This window comes from Homalodisca vitripennis, chromosome 4 (assembly GCF_021130785.1).
Source record: "Homalodisca vitripennis isolate AUS2020 chromosome 4, UT_GWSS_2.1, whole genome shotgun sequence".
Taxonomy (NCBI): domain Eukaryota; kingdom Metazoa; phylum Arthropoda; class Insecta; order Hemiptera; family Cicadellidae; genus Homalodisca; species Homalodisca vitripennis.
The window spans coordinates 134,743,722-134,769,423 of NC_060210.1; the positions used below are offsets into that span (position 1 = coordinate 134,743,722).

A 25,702-nucleotide genomic window follows, 5' to 3' on the forward strand; every position below is an offset into this window, starting at 1 on the left:
TAAAAGAAAGTAAAAATGTCACTTAAACTGTGGGTGTAAGGTATGATTCTTCTTAATGACTTGTGTTTGTGTCATAGTCAGCTGGTCAACAATGGATCTTTCCACCCCAGTTGTTAATTACAGTTGACTAAACAAACCTCAGTGTCAAAATGGCTAGTGTGCAAGAAAAAGCAAGGTGTGTTTCTTTGGTTTCATGAAAGCGGATCTGTAATAACTGTTCAAAGAAGGTTTCGTTTAGAGTATGGCCGCAATCCTCCGAGTAACAATTCTATAAAACGCTGGTATAGGCAGTTTGAACAGACGGGAAGTGTCCCAACCTAGAAAAGGTGCTGGTAGACCTCCATTTTCTGAAGCTATTGTTGATCAAGTAAGAGAATTGTTTACGAGGAGCCCTGGTAAGTCTACTCGGCGTGCAAGTTTTGGAATTAGGATTACCTCGATCAACAGTCTTAAAAATTTTGCACAAACACCTTAAGCTCCATCCATACAAAATTCAGTTTATTACATGAACTAAAACCTAACGATAAACCTCGACGCTACCTACGATTTTGTTGTTAGATTACTTGACCTCGAAGAACAAACAATAAACATTGGAGAAAGCAATTTCTAGAAAAAAAGTAATTTTTTCTGATGAAGCAACCTTTCATGTTTCTGGTAAGGTGAATAGACACAATTGTAGGATTTGGGGTACTGAAAATCCTCATAATGTTCGAGAAACAAGAAAGAGACAGCCCTAAAATAAACGTTTTTGGGTGCATTGGCTATAGATGAAGTGATAGGAACCCTTTTTCTTTCTTCGCAGAACCGACAGTAACTAAAGAGGTATGCTTGAACTTGCAACTTGAACATGCTTGAACTTTTTGCAATACCGCAAATTGAGCATTAGGCAACCAAATGTTTACTGGCAGCAAGATGGTGCCCCTCCACAGTGGGGTAAGATAGTACGTGACTACCTAAATGACACGTTTCCTGGTCGTTGGATTGGACGGGATGGTCCAATTCCTTGGCCTCCACGTTCCCCAGACATTACACACTTTAGACTTTTTTTTGTGGGGCTATGTCAAGGACAGAGTCTTCGCCAAAAAAGTTCAAGATATTGAGGAACTCAAGAATAGAGTTCGAGAGGTTATTGGAAGCATAACTCCAGCAATGCTCTCAGAAACACATGGTGTGAGGTTGAATTTAGACTACAAACTTTGCGTGCAAACCTCGGAGAGCACGTGAAATTAGTTTAGTTTTCCTTGTAAAAGTATGAGTAACAGTAATCTTTTTTGTCCTTCATTGGTAATAAAACTGTTTTAAAAAATTTGCTATTTAATAAAACAATTTCCATGTTTTTTAAGTTGATTGGTTATTTAATTTATTCAATCTTAAAATGTGTACAATAATTTATAACCAACCTGTATTTGTACATTCCAGTGACGAGGGTTACTAGATATATAATAATTTGTACATTCCAGTGACGAGGTTACTAGATATATAATATTTGTACATTCCAGTGATGAGGGTTACTAGATATATAATATTTGTACATTCCAGTGATGAGGGTCACTAGATATATAATATTTGTTTTTAATTAAAATCTATAAATTTAACTAACTAGTAACTAAATTGTACGAGTTACTTTAAACATATACCTGCCCTTTTAAAAGACTGTTTTATGCAAAACGTAGTGAAATTTAAATATATAAATACAGCATTAAATAAAATAATTTTGAAAGTAAGATATCAGCAATCAATACACAAAAATGGTTTAGATGATTATGTTACTTAGTTTATATGTAATAATATTATGCATAATAAAATATTTCGTATTATTATCTCAAAATATAATATACGAATCAATCGTGAATATACGCTTTAATAATGGCATTTAAACTTATTAATAAAGTATTTTACGTGCCATATACCAGTTTTTCTGTTCTTATTATAACGTAGTACTGTAGTAGTTGTATAATATAATAATTTAGTTCACACCACGTTGCGAATAATCCTTCATTTTATTTTCCACTATTGCTCTACACTACCGCAACCTGTTGGTCTGACAATGTTGTGAAGGCAAATACCAGCATTTAACACAAAAAATATAAAGTTGTATATATATTTACAAGTTGTATATAATATACATTTTTATTAAGAAGACATAATTACATAATGTACATAATTTATTTTTAGTTAATTTAATGTTCTAATCAAGTTATAGATATTTTATAAGTAGGCAATTGTATTGTTTTAATTCATCCATTTTACATCATCATAAGGTATATTATTCAAATGCACCTAACCATAAAGATTATTTTTATCGCGTACAATAAGACATTCTCTGACTGTGTTTCATCAGAATCTTTTAAATATTTATTATTTGCTTACAACATACTGTTTAATACATTGAGAAATTCTACCTATAATGCATTTTTCAATCATTAAATACATAATGTAATCATAAATCAATAAATTCTAGTATGATTTTCATTAAATTTAACATTGCGTCGCAAGATATAATTAGTAATGAAATAATTTATTGGATCCAAATTGTGTCAATTGAAGCAAATTTATCTAAATTTCTCAAATGTACATGCAATCTGAAAACAATAGAACTTAAATCTTGTATAAATTATAATAATTTCCTATAGTTTTAACTTTTATTTTGTTCAATACACTTAAATGATGTTGGTAATCTTTTCTCATAATGCTTCAATCCGTTAAAATTAAATAGAAGTTTTGAATTTTGAATTATTTTTATTATAAAGGTCTCAATACTATCGATAACTTCATAGGGCAAACTTCCTTTACCTGAAAGAATTCGATCGTCTAGTATACCATTTAAAATGTTATCAATATTTAAAATAATGTTATATAACTATTGTTGCTGAATGTATTAATGAAAAAAAGTTTATAAATTTTCTCGGTTTATCACTCATATTCATAAATCAGAATTTATAAAATAATTTATTCATCATTGTTTGCAAATAGATCAATATCTCTATATTGTTTTGTTAATTATTTTATATGTAAATGAGTTTTTTAGTTCAAAATATGACAGAAAACAGGAATAGTTTGAGTAAACTTAAGGTTTAAATTTAAATTACACAAGATAAGTGAGCTACTCCTCTAAATGTACCACATTAAATGACAATTTTAATATTTTCAATAATTATTTAATCGCAAATTTAAAAATGTCTGAATTTGTATGTATATTTTCCTCTTCTTCAGTTAATTTCATACGTATTTTGTTTTTAGAATTATATTTTTGTTTTTTTTATAATTAATTGAGTTCTTCCAATAATTTTCTTCGGTAAATCTTCTATAGATGTTACTCTTTTTTTTTATTTCTGACATTATTGAAACTAGATATAATTTAATATCATAGGAGTATGTTTTGGAATTTTAGTGGTTTTTTTATAGGAGTATTTTTATTTTGTTGGAGTTTGAATTTACAAACGTCATGTTTTAAAACATTCTAAATGATCTAATCTTATCCTCTGCTTTGTACACATGGCTTAAACATCTTCTACACATGATTTTTTTTAATTTGTATTCCTAAGCAACTGAGAAAATAGGAGTTTGTTTAAGACTGTTAAGAAAACATTACGATATTTATCTTCTTGTTTTATATACAAGATAATATTTAATTAAAGGACATAAATTTAGAATATATATATATATATATTGTGTTCGTGTGTATGTGACTGAACTCCTCCTAAACGACTGGAACGATTTTGATGAAATTTTGTATGTGTGTTGAAGGGGATTCGAGAATGGTTTAGATTCATGATTTGGTCCTATTTAAATATTTTATTTAATTATTTTGTTATTTATAAATTGTTGTTGATTTTGTTTTACCTTCGATCCGGCAGACTGCGCTACAACACGTAATACAAAGTGAACTGATACTTAAAAGCTGTTAATACTTTCAGCTGAAGTTCATCAAAAGGCAAAAACATGTGTTTACATTTAAAATTTAGAAAATTATGACTGTAAAGTGCTTGATCAGTAGTGCAATGCAGATTGCATAGACGAAATCATTGGCTAATTTTAAATTTAGATTGCACTAATGATCAATAAACTATCTAATGCAATGAAAATACTATTAAAAGATGTTATAAAAACCACCTCAAAAAGCCGTAAATGTCTGTTCATAACGTAATTGAATTTGGTTAGTACCGAAGGTAAATGAAAAGAGCCGAAATAAGACGCTTTATGATCTAAATTGGTTTTCGTTGATACATTTTCTTGATCAGAGCACAAGGCAAACACCGCAATAATACTGGAAATATCTTAGACAGAAAATTAATTTTAACAGGCCTAATTAGATTTTTTATAACCTGATTGTTTATCGAAATGCATCTATATAAATTAAATTAATTGTACTGAATAACTTATCAACACCTAACAAAAACCACGAAAGATAGAGGCAGGAAATATGGTACCTACCTTCATAATGTGCCAAGAGGCTCACTAAGGAACGACTATCAATTATGTCAGGAGTATTTAGAATGTGATAGGAAAAGAATACGTGAATATATAGTGTACTGTTTTTCAACAGGAAATTGCGAGTGAAGTCGCGGGCAATTGCAAGTCTCTCTCTCTATATATATAAAAGATATATATAAGATTTATATATATATATATATATATATATAGACTAATATATAAGATTAATATATATATTAATTCTTCAATAAGAAATCTTCAAATGTATTAACAGTTCCTATATTTCGGCTTAAGCCGTCTTCAGGAAATTACAAACATATAAATAGGGCTATAAGAACATAATAAAAATAAAACAAAACATCAACACAGAAAATGAAAATTAAGAATGAATTATGTAGAATGGTAAACATATGATTTAATTTTATAAATTCACTTTGTTGACTAAGTCACCTCAAATTTAATCCACTTGGAAATTATATATATATATATATATATATATAATATATATATATATATATATATATATATGTATGTATATTTCGAGATTTACGTAAATTTATTCTAAAAATGTCGTAATTGAACAACTATTTTGGGATGATCTTTAATCTCTGATTAAAAAAATAAAGAATAGATTTTATTTTTATTTTTTAGATTTATTTTTACTTTAATAATACATTTTTTTAGATTTTCGAATACTTTTGTAACGTTTTCTGTTTGGTTTTTAAGATTATCTTTTACCACATTTAATATTATTTAATTTTACATTTATTTTTAGATTTTTCTGAAAAAGTCATAGAAACATGTATGGTTTTCTAAACCTTTTATGGTGTTTTAAAAAGTATCTATGTTAGAACTTTGAATGTGTGTCTGGAACCTTTATTTTGTTATATATATATATATATATATATATATATATATATATATATATATATATTTATCTATAAATCCTTAACATTTCGTTGCAATTATATAGAAAGACCATAAATAAACTAGATAAAACAATGCAAACTATATTAAAAATGGAATTTAGATATTTTTATGCATGACGATTCTACACAGTTTAATGTTATACTTTAAATGTAAAACATTCGAGCAAATATAGGAATGTAAAATAAGAACACAAGTAAAATAATAAAAAATGTATTTCTTTATAAAAACACTATAGCTTGCATGACACATTAACAAGTCAAGTCAAACTACATGTATTAGATAAACTAATATAAAGGGTACTGAAATGTTTAAAATCTTGTGACTATCAATCGATACACATGTTACCTTATTTGCTTATTGAACAAATAATATGAGTAATTGTATGCATGTTAATATACTAACTCTCAAAATAACAAAACAATAGGTTCATATAATGTGCATTTTTCCTCACTTTGTCGTAAATTAAAACTCCTCTTAAAAATGTATTGCACAAGTTATTCGTATTATGTTCTCAATAAAGAAATCCTTTAGTACTAATATTTTGTTTCGGCTACTAGCTTTATTACAGATTTGTATAGTACCTTGCCTTACATTCACGATTACTTTTAATTATCCATTTGTATTTAATACCAAAGAAATATAAGGTTAAAGAACATTATCCAACAGTAGATTAAATTTTAAGTAAAACGTATTTGTACGTCGGCAAAACATTAAGACTTTTATGATACAACAGTTTCTCTTGTTAATTTATTTTTCATAAATCCAAATAATATTAAATTTTGCATATTTTGACCATGCCAAACCTAAAAGAAATATTTGTTCTTATCTAGTCGCAAAACTAAAAATATTAGCCTAAACGCATTTTTCAGAAGACTGGTTCTAAATTCTTAGTGTAGGGGTTTCATTAATCATTACATAACTTCATTAACCATAAAGAGAAATTGTTATTATTTGTTCCTTCAACACTTTCAGTAAAAGTCAGAACATTTTTAAGTTTATCAATATAAAAAATCTACCAAAATTTAATTTAATCCCGAATACCATATACATAACGAACACTAGAACTCTGGATATTATAACATCCAAAAAATACAACGTTATGTATACACCATGTCAAATAATGAAATATGTATGTATAAATTATGTTATAAAAGATTACCATATCACGATGTTCGTATAATATGTAGTTTAGCAACACTTAGATCCTTAATCTGTACTTTTCGGATTTTCTGTCCTTCGCTTTATTTCATTATCCTCATTAGGTCTTGATCAACTGTTATTCAACTGAGCTCGGAAAACAATATTTAAAATTTTCCTCAGTAGATTTCAGATATAAACTCATAAATACATGTCAAAATCATAGCTGTAAAGTCATGTTCTTGGTTAAGGACATTATTGTGATACACAATTCTCACACAATTTTTGTGAACGATCGCCTTTTTAACATCACTATTACAGGGATCACAGTTGCTCGTCCCCCTTGACGGGCTGGTCGGCGGCGGTAGGCGCAGGGGTCTCCGCTCGTTTGTTCAACAGCCAGTAGGCAAGAGCTGCAAATTTGATACCGATCTGTGGACCAAAAGCGAATACCTGGAACACAGAAACTCGATTTGACGAATCATAATAAATGCATATTTGAAGTATATTAAAATTTATTAAGTGGTCGTTAATGAAGCCTTTAACTAAAAGGCTTGATGAAGCTTTAATGAAGCTTCATTTATTTAAAAACAACATTGAGTTAGATGATGGTAAAAGAGAAAATTTCAGAAGAAATACATTTGTAAGTAAACTAAGTACAATCATATAACATGTGCTATAGTAACACACGTAGCCTAATGAAATAAGCAACTGACTTGAAGTTTCGCATACAACATCAGCGAAGCCTGTTATGTGACACGTGGTGTGTCGTACTTCTGCCTCAGTACAAAGATATTCTTAGAGAAGGTCTCTTAAAGCAACTAGTAGATACCTAGCCCACTTTTTGACCAACCTAAATTCGCTGCATGAACTCTTTAGTTTCCCAATTTTGGGTTATGGAGACTTCTTACTTACTAAATTATGATTGCAACACATTTTATTTTGAAAGGTAACAAAACCAAGAAAGTAGAATAATATAGTGAACAGAGATCGGAAAGCAAAAGCGTACAATGTATTATACAGATATTAATACTTTCCAAGAACGAAAAGTAAAGGGTAAAAACTCTCTGACCCCCCCCTCTGAATGCTACTCGTACTGTAGCATTCTTCCTCACTATCTGAACTAGTTAGGTGGTCTTCAAATCGTTAGAGCTATTACATTAAATATACTGGAATGTTCATAAATATTCTCACTATTTTTAAGAACCCGCTTCATTCTCCGATTTACTGTTTCCTTAGGGAAAAATTATTCTAAAATGGATTAAGAGTTGGTAATATCCTCCCAAAACAATAAATTATCTCAAGAGTGGTTCGTATGGCATTTAGAATGGATATATATGGACATATATATGGGACACCTGTGTTACTCAGCAGTAAATTGACTAGAAAGGTGTGGGAAACAGCTGGTTCTATATAAAGCTCTAAAGGAGAGTTACCCAGTTGTGTATCCAGTATTTCGCCAGAATAGCAGGACCCAGGGAACGTGCGGGATTCATGCCTGCACTTGTGTATGGAATCTGCAATACAAACAAAATTAGTTGTTGCTGCAGGGTTATTGTACTACTCAGAACAGCAGAACTAAAGAAATATCCTTTCATTTACAGTATGGATTCCTTGAACAGTTAAAAATGTTGAAAAATAAGATCATTTCTAAAAATATTAAACTTTGTAAATTAAATTAAAATTTGTTATTTCAACAGGTATAGTACGTGCGTGTAGAAGACAAATAGTTTTTCCTACACAATCTGAACTGAATTACATGAGTATTCATTGTATGGCATTATCAAAAATAGCAAATGTAGAAACTGGATTAATTTTTTTTTTTCGAGAAATTAAATATTAATAAAACCACTCCACACTAACACAAACCTACCAGTAATGAGGACGAAGTCTTTCCGGCCATCCGTAGGAGAAGTCCTCAAATCCAAATACCAGGAACTATTCTCAATAAATATCGTGTAAGAAAAAAATGTGTGCATGAGTGTACATATAGCAAGAGCAATAAAACTACTTGGGAGAATATACATTATACAGGGTGTGTAAAATATCTGGAAACACTAATATTATACCCAAAATTCAATACAAGATTCAATCCTTTTACGAAACTCAATATTTTTAATGCTCAAAGTGATTTTCTCACAGAGTGATTCCCTAAACGTTTATCCTACGTTTAAAGGTAAAGATACAACTGTATTATGCGCAATAAAGAAAGTCTCTGCAGTTTGAAGCACCATGCTTGATGTATAAAATATGTTCCCTGTAAACAGTTTTTGTAAGAGTGGTTAATCTTAGTTCTCACTCACCGCCATGAGATGTCCTGCACCGTAGGCCAGTCCTATGACCACGGAGCCGCCGGGCAGTAGCCTTCCCCGCTCGTCTGTGACCGTGAGCACGACCAAGGTCATGGCAGCGGTCACGACAGCTTCTATAATCAGCCCTTGCCACCAGGTCACCCCCGCGTCCTCGTTCAGTCTGTTTGCACACAAGGCAAACCCCTGCATATCCTCCGGTGTAGTTATCTGTCAACACGTCATCCTATAGCTCGATTTATGATTTCGAAGTAATAAAAAGAGAATTTACATATTGCATTATACAGATAGTTTAAATATTTAAATGAGCAGTAATAGTTTAAAACAAATCTACTTATAGTAAATTTTATGAAGGTACAGGATTTAGGAGTTCTAATGGCCTGAGCTGTGTAAGGGAGCATATACACAAACAGCAACGCACTCGCGATGTGATGTGATGCTAATCGACGTCAAATTATCAAATAAATGTTAACGTATGGAATGAAATACACGGAGCGCGACATGATACTGTCTGTATACAGGGTATAAATTAAGTCCGATACGCCTGGACATATTCAAAACTGTTTAAGATATGAATGTACAATTTTCACCATACTTATTAAAATAATTTTATGGATTATTGGAGGATAAAAACATCCCCCCACACTTCAAAGGGGGGTAGAAGGAGTAACTTTAAATTTTTAAACTGCAACCCCTATCATGTGACGTGTCATTTTAAAAGTCTATTTAATATAAACAAAATCACAAGAGAAAACATCTCTACGACGTTCCTAGCAAGAGTTATAAGCAAATAATCCTTTACATTTTATAGTGTAAATTAAGTCCTGATACGCCTGGATATATTCCAAGCGAATTAAGATATCGATGTACAATATAATATATCGAGGATAAAAACATCTCCCCCTTTTCAAAGGGGAGATAGAAGGAGTAACTTTAAATTTTTAAACTGCTACCCTTATCTTGTGACATATCATTTTAAAGGTATATTTAATATAAACACAATGGCATGAAAAAACATCTCTATGACGTTCCTAGTAATAGTTGTGGGTAAATAACCCCTTACTGTATTGCCCATGAGGACGAGCATAATAAGGATTGAAGGAGATTTGACTGGAGATTGACAAACCGTTGCGACATGCGTTAGTCAAGAATTACAATAAACAGGTCTTGTGTCTACTCCATGATCCCAGTCTGTAAGACACTAACTTAACATAAATTATTAAATCTTAACTAATGAATTCATGTAAGAATATATCTGCACTATATGGTACGACTGAGCACCAATGTAAAAGCTTGTTACCTTCACAATAATTAATACGAACTTAAAGAGTACATTTTAAATTGATCTACCTTGTAAATGTAAGTACCCAGAACCGCAGCTACATAATGAGCGTTAGTGTAGGCCATTATTCGAACCCAAGAGATCTTCCCCAGCACTGCAAATGCGATAGTAACCATCGGGTTCAGGTGGCATCCTCCAGTAAAAGACAGAGCCTGAAATAGTGCATAGATGATCAGTGCTGTTGCATAATCATGTTGGGCTTACTGTATTAGAGCCCTTTCCATATTTATCTTTAGGTTTTAAATCTACTTTGATAAACGTACAGATTAATTTACACATTTTGCCACTGATTACCTGGATGAGGGTAGCGTATGTACATGTCATGGTCAGGGATTTGTGGAGGACATTGGCGTTATCTGGGAACCCTGTACAGGTTGTAGCGGCGAAGTACATGAGGAATGTGGTACCAACAAACTCAATTGCTGTACGTCGTGCAATTTGCCCAGGTCTCTTCAAGTCCTGTCTCCATAGACTCAGTTTACCTGCCACATTCAGTATTAGAATATTAGTTGTGTTCCATACTGCGTTGCATGCAGACATTATTATAAAATTTGCAAACATAACCATAACATAAATTAGAAACTTTAAAGGATGTGATGATTGACTGAATATGGATAAAGTGCTACAACGGATGCGAATACGATTGTGTAGGAAGTATATTTACAAAATTAACCTTAAAGATACTGTGTTACAACAGATGTAAAAATTATTATTGTGTAGGAAGTATATTTGCAAAATTAACCTTAATGAGGATACAGTACTACAACGGATGCTAATGTATTGTGTAGGAAGTATATTTACAAAATTAACCTTAATGAGGATACAGTGCTACGACGGATGTGAATATAGTGTGTAGGAAGTATATTTACAAAATTAACCTTGATGAGGATACAGTGCTACGACGGATGTGAATATAGTGTGTAGGAAGTATATTTACAAAATTAACCTTGATGAGGATACAGTGCTACGACGGATGTGAATATAGTGTGTAGGAAGTATATTTACAAAATTAACCTTGATGAGGATACAGTGCTACGACGGATGTGAATATAGTGTGTAGGAAGTATATTTACAAAATTAACCTTGATGAGGATACAGTGCTACGACGGATGTGAATATAGTGTGTAGGAAGTATATTTACAAAATTAACCTTGATGAGGATACAGTGCTATGACGGATGTGAATATAGTGTGTAGGAAGTATATTTACAAAATTAACCTTAATGAGGATACGGTGCTACGACGGATGTGAATATAGTGTGTAGGAAGTATATTTACAAAATTAACCTTGATGAGGATACAGTGCTACGACGGATGTGAATATAGTGTGTAGGAAGTATATTTACAAAATTAACCTTGATGAGGATACAGTGCTACGACGGATGTGAATATAGTGTGTAGGAAGTATATTTACAAAATTAACCTTAATGAGGATACGGTGCTACGACGGATGTGAATATAGTGTGTAGGAAGTATATTTACAAAATTAACCTTAATGAGGATACGGTGCTACGACGGATGTGAATATAGTGTGTAGGAAGTATATTTACAAAATTAACCTTAATGAGGATACGGTGCTACGACGGATGTGAATATAGTGTGTAGGAAGTATATTTACAAAATTAACCTTGATGAGGATACAGTGCTACGACGGATGTGAATATAGTGTGTAGGAAGTATATGTACAAAATTAACCTTAAAGTGGCTGCGTTACAACGAATGTGAAAATTATTTTGTATGAAGTGTATTTTCAAAATTAATCTTAAAGAGACTAAAGTGTTACAACCGATGTGAACATTATTGTGTATGAAGTATATTTTTTTTAATTAACCTTAATGAATATAAAGTGCTATAACTGATGCGAATATAGCTGTGTAGAAAATACAATTGCAAAATTTACCTTATGCGAAATCGGTAAATTAATTCTATTTCTACTCACCAATTCCTATTCTGTAATTATATTATTTAAATCTTTAGGAATCATTGACTCTTGATTATTGCTACCTCATTCAGAGGTAATGTAGTTATACTGGTAAGAGCTATGAAATTTTTAAGGAAAGAAACAATTCTAAAATGAAAAATTTACAATATTGATCCTAAAATTAAGAATAACAAACATTATTTTCGTAAAATTACACCATCTGTTAGTTAATTTATATGGTTTGGGAAAATATACATTTAAGCATTATCTTAACAATCGTAATTGAAATCCCACTTCCCTGTTCAATTATTGACATTTTACAGAAATTATAATTATGCCTCAGTTTACTTACGTTCTTCTTTTTCTTTTCCTTTGGGGTCACCTTCTGAAAACGTGTAAATCTTAACCTCCTTCGAGTCTTCATCGGTAAACGATACGGATTGTTGCCTGGTCACCATCTCTCTCAGTCAGATTCCTCGCCCTCACACTTACAGAATCTATCGATACTGCGCAAACAAAACAAAGGTGGAACTAATTACAGAGATTCTCCCCGGCACTATCGCACTCTATCTACATCCCATGTATTTATCTGAGCATCACTGCTATGAATAAATGCCTCAGATAGCTCGGAAAGTTATTACTTTATCTTATCCCTATCCTTGGCCGTCTTTGGTAAACCTTCCGCCTTATCATAGATCATGATTGCAAGTCACTGAAGTGAATTTGCTGACAAACAAAAATTTCATTACTGACCCTGATAGTTTATTTGATTAGTTAGCAATATTTCTTTGTAGATAAGACTGTTTGTATATAATTGTTTAGATAACATCTATAATTTACTAACATACAGTATACTGCTCTATGGAATTCTACTAGAGATTGAGATAGTAAAAATATACTTCATTGATGTTAACGAGTAAACTAATGTTGTTATTTTCATTTTTTAAACCGAAACGTCTATTATTAACAACTATTGTTTAATGCAATCCTTTTAAAAAGTTCATTTCAAATTTCTAGTTGAAACGAGGAACTTAGGATCAAAATGAAATAGTATCATAGTTTTCCACAATTTTTTAATTTAGTTAAAGGATTTAAATAAAAACTTAAAATTTATTGGCATTAAAATAAGTTTCGGTTGATTTTAACTCTAAAACTATCATATTTTGCTCTTATCTAACCCAATTTGATAATTTTCTGGTGTTGTTAGGAAATAATTACACCGGAATTACACTAACAACACCGGAAAATTATTTTCTAACGGTATAATTATGCCGTTTTGGAGCAATAACAAAAATTAAAAAAGCGCACATCCTTCTGGTTTTATATACCGTTCCAATTATACAAAGCATTATAGGCTAAATTTACAGTTATTTATAATAAGCGGCTTGAAATGAACATTTAGTTCATCACTCAAACAATTAATTTGATATAGCAAATACTCTTTTTATTATCAATCCCTCATGTTTATTCTATACCATATTGATAGAGAGGTCGCTGATTTAATTCATTTCTCAACACGATTATGAAGCTGCAAAGTCAAAGAAAGCATCTTTAACAACAACTTCAACACGTTTTGGGAAAAGAGGTAGAACTATTTCACAAGCAACCTAAGTAAACTATGAATAATGCGAATTCTGCACAAATATTACAGTTTTTTTACAAAGGTGGCAATTTTTGTATGTTAGTAGTTTTTACATGTGCTATGAACTGGAGGGTTATTATCATTTTTTAAACTTGTTATGTACTTACAAAAATGTATATTTGTCTCAGATGCTTGGAAACGGGATACGTTCCCAAATCGTTTACAGTTTCTGCCTGCCGATTGTGGAATGCTTTACCTGTTAACATCAGAGCCATCGATAAGCACGCTCGCTTTGGGGCGGAGGTCAGGGCCTTGATACTGGGGGCTCAGGGGGTATAGCGGTTGGCGGCTTTGGTGTGCGGTACTTGGGGCAATTGCATGCAAGTTTGAATGAATGCGAGTGTGTGTCTTGCGATATTATTGTAAATTTGTATATATTTACATTAATTATTGATGATTGTTTTGATTTTAAGATTCATTTTAATACGTAATGTAAATAAATAGACTAAGTTTTAGTTATAAATGTATACATATGTTGGTTTAATTTGTATGAGGTTAAGTGGTAGAGAGGACTTTATAGTCCTAACTTCGCCTCTAATAAAGTCATTTTTCATTTCATTTCATTTCCCAGTTGTGTTAAGCAACGGGGAAGCAATATTTGTTTTGAAATATTTTTTTAAAATTTTCAGTTCCAAAGATGTATTCATTAGTTGACCACTCTCAGACCAAAGGATTTACAGCTTTTACCGCCTATGTTTTAACACTTATCCCTACCTACTACATTAGGAGTTCTCAAACACTCCTGAATTAACTTCTTGGTCCGTTAAAGCTATAAATGGAATCTATTCTCAATATTACAAGTTTTATTAAAAATGCAAAAATTCTCACCTTAATTAATTTCAACACTATTCTTCAATTCAACAAAATCAAATACTATTTACTCACATCAGGATATAGAAGACTTTTATTGGCAGAGCATTTGCAAATCCTATCACTTAAGGGCTGGAAGATTTTCATTTTCGTCTTTCTGTCTGTTCACGCAACATTTCGAGATTCAACATACCTAAAGAACTGGCATTTTTCTTTCTATGTAAAGTAAACATGAAGTTCAATAATGGTGTACGTCACTCCAATGGATTTGGCTGAGCGTTAGCGAACTTTTACATTGCTCTTGTAAGTAACCACGAATGCAACGAGAATATCATAAAATGGACAAATTTATAAACAGACTCGAGTACAATCATATGCATTTTAACATGTGATATTTGGAGTATCAGTGGTTCGTAAAGCTTTATTTAGATTCTATCGAGTTCTTCGATAATTCCTTATATCAATATCATTGTATATAGATGTGCCTCTATGCGGATGACACATCCCTAACTTTTTCCAGCCCTTCCAAAGATTGCTTAGAGCTCCAATACATTCTTAGCAGGAAATGCACTTCTGAATTGGGTGGAACTAAACAGATTGCAGGTGAACATCTCTAAAACAACCCTCGTTGAATTTTGTATAGGGAACAGGCCAAATAGTTTACTCAGTATCCACCTGAGCCTATTTTTTCTGAGGGTGTCGTTAAATTTCTTGGCCTCATTATAGATTGTAACTTATCTTTCACTATGCACTTAGAGTATGTGTGCAAGAAGGTGAGTCAAGGTATTTTGGTGCTCAGAAAGCTGTCTTGTTTTGCGTCCATTGATGTTCTTGTTACTGCGTATTTTGGTATCGTTTATCCGTTTTTGTCATTTGGAGTTTGCATTTGGGGCTCGGAGAGCACCAAAACCAAGTCTGTCTTCAGGCTTCAAAGGAAAGCCATGAGAATAATATCTCGTGTTTTACCCCGAACTTCATGTGCAGACCTTTTTACTTTCAACAAAATTCTTACCTTCCCTTCCTTTTATATTTTGGAAACCAATTCCTATCTCCATAAAAATCTCCACCTTTTTGAACAGTTTCTCCCGTTACACTGCTACGGTACGAGAAGTAATCCCAGATGCATTATGAACATCCCTCCACACTCCACCTCGTTTTATAAGAAACATTTAAAATATTTTGCAGTGATTTTATTTAATAGACTGCCATTAAGCTTAAAGTTGGTACAGAGTCACAATGTTTTAGGAGGAAGTTGAGGCTGTTTCTTGCTGAAAAGGCATATTATTCTGTAGATCATTTTTTGAATGATAAGTCTTGTAGTTTTTATAAAATAAAGTTTAGAGTGATTGTTTTGATTTAATTTTTTATTGTATTGACTTGGCATATGCATTGTTAACTTTGTCAACATGCTTAATAAAGAAGTTGAACTTGAAGATATAGTGCGATGATGGACCATGACCCACCATGGAATTTGGTTGGATTCTCACGTTATCCCTCATATCGTTAAGAAACCTCAGTTTGATATCTTGAGGATAAATCGAACAAATTACTTAAAATTCTGTGAATTTTACTTTGCTAAATCACTAAAGGCAACATCACTCTTCTTTCTGTATTTGTATGTATCACCCTGTATGCGTGTTTCACGCTAAATATCTCAAGAACGAACTGCACTATGGATTTAAAACTCTGCATGTAATGTCATTTATCTGAGGTAACGTTGTGTTTGATGATGGGTTAGTCCATCTATATAATTTGGCTGAACACTTACGTAGCCTAACTATTCTGTCTGACTGGAGACTGTTAAAACTTCTTTTCTGTCCGCAGAACATCTTCAGAATAAAGCGAGCAATAAACGAACTGTTTTTATACAAATTCAGTGAACCTATTACGCGATATATGTTGTGGCGTAGTCACACCTGGTTATTGTTGTCAAGTTGTACACTTTTTCAGATACTTCCATAAGTCTCAAAGGTTAAAATACCTACAAAGGGGCTACATTTTTCAAGAAAGTACGTCTTTGCGTTACGGTACCTATTCCATTTACTTCTAATTTCTATCCATTGCACTTGTATTCTTGCCAATCCTTTGTCTCTCTTGTTTCTTGACATGAATTTCGTATTATATTTTTCAATTAACAATATGACTTTTTATAGAAATTAAATTCTTTTTCTTCTTTTTTCTTAAGAATTTTTTTATTCTTTTCACTCTTTCCAACCAATAGAAGAGACACTCACATTTTACATTTTAAGCCATACAATTTTTTATGTAACCGATATCATGCATATTCTAGACTTATGTCAGACATACTGCATTGCACTTCTGTTTTAGTGCATTTAATGAGATATCGCTATGTTAACTACAGATTTTGAGACATTTCTACGAAAAGAAAATATCAGCTGTGAGCAAATCCGTTTTTCCTAATGTTTACAACGCAATAAACTATCTTATCATTCGGCAACTTCTAACATCTGAGGTCAATGATGCCGCGTAGCTGATTGAGTGAACAGAACCATTGAGAAGATTGGAATGTAATTTTGCTAAGAAGCACTTATTTCAAAGATAAAATATTGACGTGTTAGTAAAAGTATTCTGAAAATTTGGATCAAAATAAAGTTTAACTAAATTAAATTATTACAACATTTTTCTTTATTTGAAGTTTATTTTTGACGATGGAAGGATTGTTGATTCGTTCAGTGAAACAAAAAATCAGTAACACTACTGTAAGTTTCGAAATCTGCAATCTGATTTCTTCTTCAGATAAATGACTAACCTAACACATAATTGCAAACTAGGCTAGACAAACCTATCATACCAGAGCGTTGTGACACGCCTGTCAGGAATCACAACCACCATTTTGTGTGTCAACTTCACTAACTGTAAAACATGCACTTGATAAAAAACTAAACACAGCACTATATATATTAAAACTTAACTACAAAATAAAGGTCACAATACGTCTGCATTTCCCGATCAACCACCTACAACTGACCAAAGGCCAATAGCAAATGGCGATCGACACGGCAGAAACAAGATGGAGGCAATGAAAAGGAAGGGAAACAGGAATCGGCCCTTTTTATTATTGTTTCATGCTACAAAGTGTAAGGTGTCTAAATCTAAAAAAACATGCTTCTTATTCTTCATTTATTCAAGAACCTATGAAACTCCAAATGTTACCAAAGATAGTTGAAGACCGACTCTTCTAAAAAAAAACTACAAAAACTAAAATTCACAAAAATTAACTATTCATTTGTTATTTTTAACCGCTTGGCGGACCCGACAAGTAATTCTGCTTTTATAAAATACAAATGGTGTATAAGCAATGTTTCACATAAAGAAGATAGGAGTACGCCGTACCACCGAGGTTGCATGCAAAATGTCAAGCCCTTGGCTCATTTCATTCTTAAGATGTCCTTCGGACAGACAAACTGACAGACTGACAGATAATCAGGCATAAAAGACATTTTAGCAGGCTTCTATGACGCTCAGCCAAATTCCATGGATAGACATACCCACCATCTCAGAACTCATTCTTTTCTATATACAGGGTGAAACAGAACAGCTAGGCGCCACTGTTCGTAGCGGTATAACAAATGAAGATAGATACTCCGTTTCAACAGATGCCCCACTGTTTTGTGGCAAAAGAATTCTATAAAATATTCTAATCTCCCAAAAAGTCTGCAGGGGTATTTTTGGCGTATGGGGGGTTATTTTGGAGGAAATTTTAAATGTAAAGGTGGGCCGTGTAGTATCTTATTTAGGTAGGTATTTTTGTAGGTATCTTGGCACACATGATTAAAAATTCTATTTATCTTGCTGCAAAAGTACATGATGATCAAATCTAAAAAAGCTTTTTATTCTGAATTTATTCAGTAACCTATAAAACTACAAATGTTACCAAAAATAATAAAGTTGAGGATCTTCCAAAAAATTCTTAAAAAACTCAGTTTCCAAAACAGTTTTACGTTTAACTATTTACATTTTGAAAATTTAAAAATGTTTATAATTAAAAAATATTGAATGCAACCATATGGTTTGTATTACACCAAATTTTAGGTAGTAAAAAATGTGTTTGTATTCCGACTGTAGCTTTATCTCAAACGGATATGGTTCTCTAGGCAAAAATAACAATGAAATAAGTAACGTTTTTTAACTATGTTCCTTGAGAAATTCACAGGGACTGTGTTTCGAAAAATTCTAACGTTCTACAGTTTTAGCGCTGAGGATATATTTGTATTCGAATTGGTATGCTTTTGTGTTCGTTATAATAGGAAAATCTTCAGTTGTTATACCTACTTCTTTATTTCATAAATTTATCTTTTTTATTAAGTGTTTATTATACATGCGACTGTAAACCACGCAATTTTAGACTCGTGTGTGTTAGGAATACCACACAATGAATGAAATGTGTATATATATTAAGTGACCGATTAAGTGACCTCCACACCGTTGACTGCGAAACTCCTATCCGCCTAGAAATACGTCGTGTACTTACACCTGGACTGCGATGAACAGCATTAATAACAATATCATCATCAAGTTGGACAGCTCGTTCATAATTGGTTCTAGTACTTGGTAGTGATCCTGTTTCCCGAAGAGTACGAAAAGTTCCTGAAATTGTTTTGGTATCTGGAATCCTCCTATTAGGGTAACGTAGTTCATATTCTTCTACAGCAGCTCTAGCATTACCATTACAGTAACCCAAAATAAAAACCATATCAGCGTATTCCTCTGATGTAAATAAGTAAGGCATTTTTCGCTGAATAAACAATCGAATTATAACTCACGGAAAAATTGCATTTAATAAGACGATTCACAGAACCCGATCTCCTGCTGTAGCTTGCAAAACACCACTAATACACAGTTCTAACGTAACAGTACAGAATACCATTGTTGATCAGCTGTTATTCGTGCGTTACCAACTTAGAAATTAATAAAACAAAAAACTGCATTTCGATGATTAGTAAACAATAATGGGAAAATGTTTGCTTCATTTATTTTCGAACATTTGATGTAAATTTTTGTTTAAAAAAAATACAACGTAATAAAACATGATATTTTTATTTACAAACAAATTTATTTAACATTTAATCTTGTTTTCTCAATTTATCTCATCATTAAGGAACAAACATTTTGTTTTTGTTTTATTTTAACTAAATACCGTACGGTATTTCTTTACAGCTAGTAATGTATTATACTGAATAAAATCGATTTTTTGGTACTTATTTCTGTTTTATTTTAGACTTTGATTATATCAATTTTCTCAGAATTAAATTCTCTACAATTAATGTTAATTGATTTTATGTATTTATTACCAATTTAACAAAGTTATTGTACATCGAACTTAAAAAAACATTGTTTCGTGCCCCAATTTTTTGCATTTAACCCTGAATCCCTCAAAAACTACTACAGGTACAGTTCTGAAACCTATTTTATTAGCTTTATCAGGTAAAAATACATAAGAATCCACGATATTTCTTACTTAATTAACCTTTCCAAAAGTTCAGGATGGCTTTATTTTACTCTTTACCCAGGAATTCAGGCGAAATATTTCGCTAGCTGTAACTCGCTAACGAAGCGTTTTCGGACCTATGTTTATATAACATTTTTTCATTATTTTTACTAGTACAATGTGCTGTAGAAGTGGGGGGAGAACTTCATGAATCACCCTGTATATATATACAGGGTGTTCTGAAAAAAGGTGCCCATAAGTCAGGGCGTGATTCCTCACATCAAAATAAGAAAAAAAGGTCTAATTAACATAGGTCCGAAAATGCTTAGTTACCAAGTTATACAGGGTGAAAGATTTCGTCTGAATTTCAGTTCCCCTGCTGCAACGAAGCCCTACGGGTATTTGTTGGCTGTTAATTAAGATGTACAATTTAGCGTACTTTATGTAAAATGAACTGAAAAATTGAATAAAACCGTTTCCAGACCTGTAGCTACAGTAATTTTTAAGATATGTGACGAAATACGCGAAACTTGGTCCCGAAAAACAAGTTACATTTAGGTTTGAAGCAGATTTACTATGTTAAATGTACAATAAACACAAAATATTTTTTCATGGTACTTGTAGAAAATTTAATTTCGAAGAGAAAGATGTAAAATAAGTCTATAATAGACAAACGCAAACTTTAAAAAATAATCCTTAATTACATACAAAACGCATGAAAAATAGACAAAATCTGTTAAGCTCTCTACAAATGTAATATTGAAATTAAAACAGCTGTTTTATTAAAACAAATTAATGAGTTACTATTATTTTTTATCAAGTAAATATTTTTAACAATCATACATTATCATACATAAAAAAGTTATCTGAATTGTCATTCAACAAAAAAGTTACACTTGTCCTAAAAAACTAACCACGTCACAGTAGATGTTCAAAATGTTTCCCCTCATTCAAAATACAAGCATCCAGCCGTCTTCTCGTAGACTGCCGAACTCTTTCGAAGATCCCAGGTGTCTCACGTATCCTTTGAATCCCGTTAACAATCCTTATTCGCAACTCTTCTATGGTATCCACAGGCGAGTCGTAGACAAGCGTCTTTAAATGTCCCCATAAGAAAAAGTCTAGAGGATTGAGGTCAGGTGACCTTGCAGGCCATGCTACTGGGGCTCCTCGACCAATCCATCTGTTTGGATATGCTTCATTTAAAAATTCTCTTACTTGTAATGTGTAATGAGCTGGAGCTCCATCCTGCATGAACCACATGTTGTTGGGTGTGTATAGTGGCACATCTTCGAGTAACTCATTCAGATTAGTCGTCAAGAAATGTAAATAATTTTCACCATTGAGCGTATCAGGTAAAAAACTAATAAAAATTTTATCACCCAGAATAGCAGCCCATACGTTTATAGAAAACTGATATTGGTGACGGTTCTCTGAAATAGCACGTGGATTTTCAATTGCCCACATGTGAGTATTGTGGGTGTTAAGAATAGCCATTCTTGAAAATTTTGCTTCATCAGTAAAGATAATGTAATTTAAAAAATGTGGATTTCTGCACCTTTGGATAAGCCATTGGCATAGCTGAACACGAGGAAAGTAATCTCGAGGCAAAAGAGCCTGGACCCTTTGATAATGATAAGAATGCAACTGCTGCTCGTGTAAAATCTTCCAGACAATCGAATTACTAACACCGAAATCCAAGGCTAGTTCTCTAGTACTTCTTCCAGGATGATTCTCTATTTCGTCCAACACGCCCTCCTCCAATTCAGCTGTACACGTTGTACGTGGCCGTCCTGATCTACCAACTTTTCCAGATTTAAAGATTCCCGTCTCGCTTAGCCTTCTATGAATGGAAGAAAACATTTTATGAGTCGGTAACTGTCTATGAGGAAAATGTTCCTAATAGAGTCGTCTAGCCTGACGACTGTTGCAATGTGCAAGACCGTACATTAAATGCATGTCTGCCATTTCACCATTAGTGTACATAATATTCATATTACCTGCCATGATGAATAAGATATTATTAGCTATCAAAAATTAACTTCAACGGCACTCGCACTAACTTGTATTAAAGTACAGATCAACACACGCACTTAATGAGCAATGGAAAAATAGCTGCTTGTAATGTTTATTTAAATTATTATAAACAATGTTACATTGTTAAAACATATGTTTTAAATGGAAATTATTTTGTTTCTCAAATCAAATATTTTAATAAAACAGCTGTTTTAATTTCAATATTACATTTGTAGAGAGCTTAACAGATTTTGTCTATTTTTCATGCGTTTTGTATGTAATTAAGGATTATTTTTTAAAGTTTGCGTTTGTCTATTATAGACTTATTTTACATCTTTCTCTTCGAAATTAAATTTTCTACAAGTACCGTGAAAAAATATTTTGTGTTTATTGTACATTTAACATAGTAAATCTGCTTCAAACCTAAATGTAACTTGTTTTTCGGGACCAAGTTTCGCGTATTTCGTCACATATCTTAAAAATTACTGTAGCTACAGGTCTGGAAACGGTTTTTATTCAACTTTTCAGTTCATTTTACATAAAGTACGCTAAATTGTACATCTTAATTAACAGCCAACAAATACCCGTAGGGCTTCGTTGCAGCAGGGGAACTGAAATTCAGACGAAATCTTTCACCCTGTATAACTTGGTAACTAAGCATTTTCGGACCTATGTTAATTAGACCTTTTTTTCTTATTTTGATGTGAGGAATCACGCCCTGACTTATGGGCACCTTTTTTCAGAACACCCTGTATATATATAACAATATAATAGGCCTTCTTAATTACTGTTTTGCAACATTTACTTAAGGGTTTTAACACATAGAGGTCAGAATAAGTTTTTTGTCAGACAGTGATGAAATGTTCTTTCAAATTTTTTTAATAATAAAAATTCCTAATAAATGTCAATTTTGCTATTTCCTTTACTGTTATTGTCCCTAATAAGAACGGAGCAATAACAAAAGTTTATGAATTTATATTTTGCTAATTTAGTTTTCAAATGAGTATTCGATTAATTAAAATCAGAAAATTGAAGCGCAAAATAGTTTCTTGATTATACCAAGGTGACTGTGCATATCTTATATTAACAAGGAACAAACCCATTCATTAAGCATCATGACTTTGCACTTTCTACAGTTTCTTATCTAAAAGAACAGAACATGATCTTTTAGCTTTTGTTGTTTTTGCTATTTTTGTTTCTGTATCAAAATAAGCTCAAGTGCAGAATATATCACACTACGTATCGCGCAAGGGCTTCCTTAATTTTTCATGCAAAATTTAAAGTCTTATAAGACTTGGAATAAGACTTTAAACTAATAAAATAAGCTATAGCTATAAGCTTATTTTATTAGTTTACATCTGTTAATATGTGACACGAAAAAAATTTTATATTAATGTTATGTGTTTGATTAAAAATTTATTTACTCTGGGATTTTCTCGGTGCCATCATTGTTACCCAGATGTAAGAACAAATAAAAATGTTCTCTAACCCTCAGCCAAGACCCATAAACTGACATGTACCATCATCGAACTCTATGTTACTTCTATAAACATTAAGGCTAGTTCGTTTTCGTGATATCATTCGAACAGATAGATGGGTAGGCAGACAGAAGTGAAAATTCTCCAGTTCCTTGCTATTTCGCTAACGCTCACTCAATTAAGACTTTTGCCTCCAAATATATTTGTAACTTTGTAATTATAAGTTAAATTTGTAATTTTGTTTGTTTGTAATCTGTAGTTTATGAACATTTGATCAGACTACGAGTTTTGATTGCATGGATATCCAATAAATAAACACCCAATGTTTTATAAATAGTGTGTTGGCAGCTATAGCTTAAACTCAGACGTTCTATATTTAGAATACTAGGATTTGTGAAAAAATTCCCATGCTTGTGTATGGGAAGTTGGTTTTATCAAGAATCCGATATTTCCTTCTTAAAATCGTGTCTTTCTATGTCAGTATGTCAATCTGTACTATACCTCTTGATAAACATGTTCTCGGTACTTGAAATTTGTTACATACAATCTTATTGGTCCAAAGAAGAATCTACTGATTTAGAGTTCAAAGGCATTGGCGTACACATGGGGGGGGGGGCACAGATGCACAAGCACTTGCTAATAAGTTGATTTTTTCTGTATAACTTTGGTGAGGAAATTTTACTGCTAGTGCTAGTGACGTACAAAAGTTATGGCATTCGGCTCGCCAGTGCAGGGGTTACATATTATTTATATTATTATGTTTTAAATGCCCATATTATTTTTCCACTCTCCCCAATTGTTTGTCACTATAAGTTGATACCATTTCCGTAGATAATTCTTACTCACGTTTACGTTCGTTTCTTCACCTACGGTGACCCTACTTTTGCATTGGTTTCTTCTAAGATATTCAGGAACTCACGAAAGTGTTTTAACTCATTTAACAAAAATGACCCGTAAGCGTCATTTGAATACACTTCGAATAGATTCTTTAGATAACTTCTTAAAAGTTGATCATCTTGAGCAATAACAAGTTCTGGAAAATGTTAAAAATATAGTGGAAGTTTTCCATGTCTGTTTTTTAATTCAGAAACAAATCTTTCACAAATATCATTGAATATTTCCACTCTCACTGTATCTCTTCCCTGTATTACTTCATTATCTTTTGAGAATGGAGTCTCATCATCAAATCCTTTCCTGTTTCCAATCATTTTATTTCACCTTATTTGCACTGAAATTTTTCTGTTAACATTGTCAATAAACTTTGGGCTTCAATTTCAACTCTCCTGAGATACCCTCACGTACATCCAAAACATAGTTTTTCAATGAGCCCAGCAGCTGTATTGTCATCTTCATGTTACCATCATGGTTTGTAAAAACTTACTGGTTTTATACATTCCTTCAAGCAAGCGGTTCCATAAATTGTGGCAACGGCAGTTTCGTAGGAGAAAAGATAGTTAAAGAGCTATGCGCCTAGTTATTATGCAATGCACGCATGACAGTGAACAGGCTGTGTTGCGGGTACCTAAATAGAAGGCGCTTGTAGTAGGTTCCTTATGGTCTGCAAACATGAACCTTGGTACATGGGTTTTTCTTCGACCACGGAATAGACTATTGATTATAGAGTCAAAAAGTCAATGGAGCACTGTTCATCAGGCGTGTTTTCATTGTTTAACTGATTGTCTAACAATATTTACGTTTATACCAAAAACAAATATATTTTACAATAAGTGATAATTTTCACAAGACTAGGAAATGTGCACGGATTACTTAGAACAACGCATTTATACCCAGTTAATTAAAATAAAAGGAAAAGTAAGAGATGAAGGAATGTAATTTTCTACTATTTTTTTGTTTGTTTCAAAAATAATTAAAGAACTGATCAATCTAAAGCAAATTCACGTAGATAATAGGATTTCGTTGATTTTCCATAGTTCCATAGTTAGATAAATAAATAACACTACGTGATCGGAATCTGTACTGTTCTTTGAGCGATATAAAGGAAGAAGGGGTGTAAAAGACATAACTCAACACTAAATTTAATTGCGTTTGAATCATATTTTGTTCATGCTTTGCCTTGTGTCTTAAGATTTTTATGTTTTCTGAAAAATAAGATGGATCTTGAACGTAGTGGTGTAAGGTTGCAACTTATAACGATAACGAATGACTTACTATGATCCTACTATAGATTTAAATTATCCATCGTCAATAACAAACTTTAAGCAGAAAATCGAATTT

The 25,702-nt window shown here is 32.2% G+C and overlaps 1 protein-coding gene across 2 annotated transcripts; it reads right to left on the bottom strand.

Moving 5' to 3' along the window:
- Positions 1-5,558: 5,558 nt before the first annotated feature.
- LOC124360216 (aquaporin-like) lies at positions 5,559-12,738 on the bottom strand. Of its 2 annotated transcripts, XM_046813632.1 has the most exons (7): positions 12,425-12,738; positions 10,447-10,634; positions 10,161-10,304; positions 8,805-9,020; positions 7,938-8,018; positions 6,785-6,954; positions 5,559-6,675 (listed from the first exon to the last, which is right to left on the bottom strand). In XM_046813632.1, exons 1-6 carry the CDS (start codon positions 12,528-12,530, stop codon positions 6,826-6,828), a joined length of 864 nt encoding a protein of 287 aa, XP_046669588.1. In that variant the 5' UTR covers positions 12,531-12,738; the 3' UTR covers positions 5,559-6,675; positions 6,785-6,825. The 2 variants fall into 2 exon arrangements, with proteins under 2 accessions (XP_046669588.1, XP_046669586.1); XM_046813630.1 differs by having other exon boundaries at positions 5,559-6,954; positions 12,425-12,737.
- Between the last annotated feature and the right edge of the window lie 12,964 nt (positions 12,739-25,702).

Coding starts and splice junctions, on each gene's coding strand:
- LOC124360216 (XM_046813632.1), bottom strand. CDS start 12,530: ATGGTGACCAGGCAACAATCCGTATCGTTTACCGATGAAGACTCGAAG. Junction 10,635..12,424: donor AGGAAAAGAAAAAGAAGAAC/GTAAGTAAACTG, acceptor TGAATGTGGCAG/GTAAACTGAGTCTATGGAGA. Junction 9,021..10,160: donor TGGGTACTTACATTTACAAG/GTAGATCAATTT, acceptor ACGTGTTGACAG/ATAACTACACCGGAGGATAT.